General features: G+C 31.5%; 1 protein-coding gene across 3 annotated transcripts in view; it reads right to left on the reverse strand.

Annotated features, from left to right (window-relative positions):
* LOC106474430 (tyrosine-protein phosphatase non-receptor type 21-like) overlaps positions 1 to 6,687 on the reverse strand; it is a 32,717-nt gene that overhangs the window by 15,473 nt on the left and 10,557 nt on the right. For all 3 annotated transcript variants that reach the window (XM_013935123.2, XM_022402735.1, XM_022402736.1), the window contains exons 4-6: positions 6,173 to 6,270; positions 5,742 to 5,812; positions 184 to 342 (exon numbers count right to left, since the gene is read on the reverse strand). In XM_013935123.2, coding sequence (XP_013790577.1) covers positions 184 to 342; positions 5,742 to 5,812; positions 6,173 to 6,270 — 328 coding nt within the window. The remainder of the gene's footprint in view (positions 1 to 183; positions 343 to 5,741; positions 5,813 to 6,172; positions 6,271 to 6,687) is intronic.

The raw sequence follows: 6,687 nt of genomic DNA on the forward strand, positions 1-6,687 counted from the left end.
TATATATTCCAGTTTTTTCAGTCAAATGTATTTCGTCTTTCGTAGTACCTAAGATTGCGAGTCGAGCACCCTAACCACCAGTCCCTGCCAGGCCCTTGTTCTTTTGACTAAGCTATTACAGCTTCAAGCAAAGTAGTTCAAATGAGACCTAATTCAAACAAGAAGCTTTAGTTGTATACTTACTTTTGTAATGTAGCTATCCTGGCCATACCCTTCAAGTTGCTGTGCTTCAAGGATATAGTAGATTTCTGCCAAAGATGGCAACAACCCTTGTAAACTTCGATGTGCCTGAATTACTGGCTCCATTAAAGCACCTTGGATATTCCTATCTGGAATCATGTGCTGAAAGAAAAGGGGGAGGTGAAAGAGTCAACTGATTGAATTTTCAACTTCTCGTGTATTTATCTTATGTGTACACTGTAAGGTAAAGAAAAAATGATTCACATATTATGCTATTCTTGAAATGTGTAGTGTAATAAGAAAAAAAAGAACAGTAGTACCACTCTATTATGACTTCAATAATTAAAGTTTGTTGCACATTTGGTTGATGTCAAAAGTACAATATGAGACATAAAAATATTTATAAACTAATTCTCTCATAACCATTTATAAATAAGAAGTAAAATATCAGGTTGTAAGTAACATCTTGAGTCAAAACTAAACTGCAGACTTAACATAAAATGTAAATATCCAGAAATAACAAAAGCTTAAACAAAAGGAAATCTTGATGATAAAAAATGGCAAATATATTTTATTTTAAAAGATTTAGTTTTGACTAATAAGTAATACCCAAGAAAGGTTAATATAATGGTGGTTACAAAAAAAAAACACCAATAATGATGATACCTGTATAATCTTCCATAAGAAAAACCTAGAAGTATCTATTTGGATGTCTAAATTTTATTCTCTTTCATATTTGTGTTCATATTTCAATCCTTTTCGTCCTACTACTGATATAGCTCACACACTGCAAGATTGTCCAAGTCTCTAACAATTTTAAACATCAGAATCAAGTGATCTGTTTTTCTGTTTTAAAGAAAACAAGTCCATGTCTCCAAACTATCTTTATTTCTTAAACCATGTACCATTCGAGTGGCCTGTTTCAATCATCATTTTAACATGGTAATATACCACTTGCAGTCAAGGGACTACAACTGTACACTTGAGGGCTCACCAAAACCTTTTACAAGATAGTGAAAATATTCTTGCTCTTAAATTCAAATATCCTATGATACATGTGTTGAATATGTTACATTAAAATGCATTTTGGAGCCTCACTACATCACCAAATCTGGTCATGTTCCAACTGATGACCATACATCTTAAAAATAGCTCTACAGCATAGATACCATTGCAAAAGATTGCCATGCCCAAAGCACAGCACTTCTCCTTGCATGAGTTTTACAATTCATCTAGTGCATGGTTCTCCAAGCTATGGCCCGGGGGCCGCATCTGGCCAACCAACAGTTTATTAAAGTAATAATATAATATTTTAATATTATAAAAATAAAACATAATTGAGCAAAAGTCAATCTAGGTGTGATACACTTTTCTATTTGCTGGAAAACTTCACATTACTTAGTATTGTGTCATCTCACTTATCGATCCCAGTGCCCTGCAGCAGCGTGTTTCTTCCCACGCCTGCCACCTTGTACCTCAGTGTGTGTACTTAATTTTACCATGGCCCTCCGGACCACGAAGCCTAAAAAGATCTACCTCCCGACCCTTGTCCAAAAACGTTTGGAGACTCTTGATCTAGTGTATGAAGATGACAGTTTCTGATGCCCACTTCAACAGTATGATTGTACACAGAAGTCCATACACTATGTCCAGTGACATAACCAGTAAGTCTTCATATGGAATAGCATGAATAGCTGTTTCATTCTTCAGCTGCTACAGGTATGTGACGGTTGAACGGGAGGTATGACTGGAAGCCTTATCTTGGTGAACTCAAGCCATGTTGGCTTTGTTTTCAGATGAAGATCCTTCTTAATTATGTTGCATACTGTTGGCTGAGATTCATGGACAGTTTAACTGCTAAACTTTGTGTTCAAGGATTCTCCCCTGTTACATGATGTTGTATTTTATTTACCACAGCTGGGGATAACTTTTGCATGGTCATGGTGCCACAAGTTCATACATATTCCTTTGTTTTCCAATGCCATTAAACATTAAAAGGAATATCTTTGTCTTTGAAATTCTTCCCAATCCAAATGAATGAATATTTTGTGGTGGGAAGGGCTATTACACACCCTGACCCAAAATAATAAACTTTTGGTGGAATCACAATGCCCATGAAATGCAATCAAGATCAAAATGTAGTTTTTATACACGCCATTCCACTATGGCTATGGTTGTCACAGCTTGCTGATTTACATATTAATCTTCCAAAATTATCTTCTTATTTTCACTATTACTAAAAACTAAGCTGAAAAATAATTATTACACCAAAATTCTTCAGTGAGTCATTTTCAACATATTATACTCCAAGTGTATAATGTGATACTTTTAAACCCTCTCCACACAGGTCATGTCATCATGTTTGTTGACTCGCATTCAAACTTTCATTGAACTACTATTTTATATGTTTATGTCAACAAGTTTGGTATCAAATTGTAGATTATAATTCAAATTTTAGTATTATACATTATTTAATTTCTTAATTTGAAAGTAAATATTATAAAAACACACATAAACATCAATTTTTGTGTGTCACATGGTATGTTGAATGCAGCACTGGTTCAAACTAGATGTTTGTGATGTAAAAATACAAAGTCTATAGTTTCTTATGAATTCAAATTACTGATATTGACAAGCTGGAATATAAAATAAGAACCTCCTATCTTTTCTATTTGCTGAGATATCGCTTATGTACTGAATCAAAAACAGTGGCCTCACCCACTTGTTTGCATGTTTGAAAACACTTCCTCATATACAATTACTTCTGTCTTTGACATGTCAATAACCAATCAAAAGCTCAGAATGTCCCCCTACTGGCTTTCTCAGCCATTTTTAAGTATTATGATGTCAGTTCGTTCTTTTGATATAAGACTTCAAGTTGGTATGTTGAGTCCTTAGTCTGCTCGAAATTTCATTTACCCAAATACAGCTTAGTTACTAAGCTTGATAAATTATAGTGGAATTCTATGGTATTGATATAATAATTTATGATTTTTGTTTATTTCAAATATATATATAAAACCTACAAAAAAATTATTTTGTTTCACATCCTCCATGTGCAAAATTTTATAAGGCTTAGCAATCTACAGCAAGCAGTAAACTAGAAGAGATAATTGTTTGCTAGACTTATTTATTTACTGTTCTATGTTTAAGAAAAATAAGTTTAAGAACTTATTTGCAAATAGTAACAATGTATTATAACTGAAACGTGACTGTATTTTACAAAATACAACTCCACTAAAACTCAGCAAAGACAGGTCACTTTCTAAAGGCCAGTTTTATACTCTTGGATACAGTAACACGAGTGCACATGTGCCTCGTCATTGTATCTTCTGTAATGTTATCCATACACGGATGAAAGGACAATATAATAAAAATAATAAATACATATATAAATGTATAATGTTATGACATCTAAGCTAAATAGACTAAACATTTGTGTTTGAGTTATAATTTGTAGTCATTCTGGAATGAAAAAAATCATAATTTGTATTTATTTCTGAACTTTTTATGGTGGTTACAAGATCAGTCAGATTGCCCAAACCCGTACATAGATTTGATAGTGAAAATAACAGATAAAATATAAAGTTTTTCTTAAAGAAATGTATGATAATCATCTGGAGGTTATAAAGTTTCGCATGTGAAAATTGAAAATTTTCTGATGCACAAAAGTATTTTTAATCTTAAAATGAATATTAGTTTGCATGTTGGATAGGCAACATGCAAAAAGAAAAAAAAGGCATGAGAAAACAGTACTTAAAGAACCTTAAGTCTTAATAAATAAAATTTGATATTTTGTGTATGAAAGCCTTGTAATGTTTACTGATAATCTGCCAAATTTTGTGAACATACGCTTACTAATTTAAAACTTATAGCATAAAACTATAACAAGGACAAAATGGTTACGAGGTCGGTTCCAGTGACCGAGCCTATGCTGAAAGATTTAATATTGAACTAATTTTCCACTTCGAGGCCCAGTTGCAAAGAATATCAGTTTTTTTTATATGAGAGAAATATTTTCAATATAATTAGCTCTTCTTACCATCATCAACAAACTTACAATTATTGGTCTAAAAAAACTATTCAAGAAATTAACATATGCTAATGCATGTGGGATATCATAATTTGAATTATAAGTATAATTAAGATGAGAATTACCTTATCATTGTTATGGAAAAATGGGATCTTGGTGTTATAATTGATCAGTTTCTTAAGCCATCCAAGCAAAATGTTGTTGCTAGTGTCAGAGCAAATATACTTTTAGGTTGTAATTTCATTATACAGGTCATTCATTAAGGAATATTTGGAGTATGATGAGAAAAGTAGGACTAGGGGACACAAATTTAAATTTCTAACAGGGTGATTGGCCTTTTGAATGGATTGCCTTCAGATGTGGTGGATGTAGTTAGCTTACAGGAGTTTAAGGGAAAGTTTGATAAATATTTGAATGATAAAGGCTGGCTTTGAATGTTATATTTTTATTTTTATGAATTGGACTGCCTACATGGATCTTTAAGTTATACGTAACATTCTCACAATAAAAAAAAATGCAAATTTTACGATACTGCTTTCTTTAACTAAGCCAATTTTCTATCCACTTCTTAACTATTCTATAAGCACCATTTGTTTGTAGCACAAAGCTAAACAATGGGCTATCTGTACTCTGCCCACAATGAGTATTGGAACACATTTTTAGCATTATAAGCCTTCAGATTTATAATTGAGCCACTGGGGGCATTTCATAAGTGTTCAGTTCATTAATTAATCTCTTATGAGGCACCTTATCAATATTAGTCACAGTTTTCAATATAATAAAAATAACAGCTAACTTAGAAACGAATGGATGCCAATGCACACTTATTAAACATCCAGTGCTATAAAATAACTAATAATTAAATAAAAAACTACAACTGTTAATACTATGATAAAAAAAAAGTTCTGGCTTACAGAATGCTGAATAGCTTGTACTTTCATTATATAACCTTTAAAAACTACTAGCAAATACTATATAAATAATAAAAGGTAACCTGATAAAAATAAATATCCAACCCCACTGCACACAAGATTTGATATCAATAAAGATTTTTCAATGAATGATAACACATTTAAAGTGAAAGTCTAGCAATACCTTTTAAACTTATTTAATTTGCTTTGTTTGGTGCAAATGGCCGTAACTGTTTATTGCCATAAATCCCCCAACAAAAGTGACTCCCCTGAACAACCCAAAAACTAAATCAACATAATTCAAGAAGACTGATTTGGAGTAAGTAAAATTGTTCTTATAATCATAGACAGGATGAAATATTCAAATTCAAAGTTAATTATGTGTGTTTGTTTTAGGTTAAAGCCACATTTGATTATGTGCCATGTTCACTACAGGGAATCAAACACCAGATTTTTGCAGCATAAATCCACAAACTTACAACTGACTGACTGAGAAAACATGGCCTGGTCTGTAGTAATATGAACTATCTCATGGATGATGACCTGTATTCACAAATACATTAAAACAAGAACTGCTAACGAAAATAAGAATAATGAGGTATATAAAACAAATATACCTTGGGAAGGAGTGCAAAGTTACTGAGATATTCTGGGGTATGCCTTTCAGGATTGTGGTCACTGAACTCAGCTAAAAACAAAAACTTCAAATTAATGAAAATTGAATTTTTTCTACATTAAAAAAATCAATTAGACATATAGAATTATCATACTGTGTAACTTAAAAAAATAAAAGCATTTAAGTGCAAGTAACTCAACTTAATGTTTGAACAATATTCAAAATACAACTGTTGAAAGAGAAATTCTCAATTTTGGGAACCATTCTTAAGTAAAAAAAAATTCAATTTTTTCATAAGAAAGTGAGAGAATTTGTACAAGGTTAATGTGATTTTGTTTAAACTTCATTAACAAGTATTTTAGGTGGATAGGATATTAAGCTTGTATATGAATACACACAGACACACAAGTATATATATACATGTTAAACTACCTTGCAAACTGTAACTGGCCAATAAGATAGCTTGTTCTTGGCTACATGGAAGCTTCCCCTCAATCACATCAGACTTCAGCTGAAGAAAGTATTGGTTTCTGAAAAAGAAAAAAGGAATATTCATGTGTTCTAAATAAATATAATTTATAAATACACATTACAGGAGAAGATTAATCTAGCCCATTACATATACATAATTACACATTACAGGAGAAGATTAATCTAGCCCATTACATATACATAATTACACATTACAGGAGAAGTTTAATCTAGTCAATTATATATACATAATTTATAATTACACATTACAGGAGAAGTTTAATCTAGTCAATTACATATACATAATTACACATTACAGGAGAAGTTTAATCTAGGCCATTACATATACATAATTTATAATTACACATTACAGGAGAAGCTTAATCTAGGCCACTACATATACATAATTACACATTACAGGAGAAGTTTAATCTAGTCAATTACATATACATAATTACACATTACAGGAGAAGTTT

This window comes from Limulus polyphemus, unplaced genomic scaffold, assembly GCF_000517525.1.
Source record: "Limulus polyphemus unplaced genomic scaffold, Limulus_polyphemus-2.1.2 Scaffold7213, whole genome shotgun sequence".
NCBI classification, from domain to species: domain Eukaryota; kingdom Metazoa; phylum Arthropoda; class Merostomata; order Xiphosura; family Limulidae; genus Limulus; species Limulus polyphemus.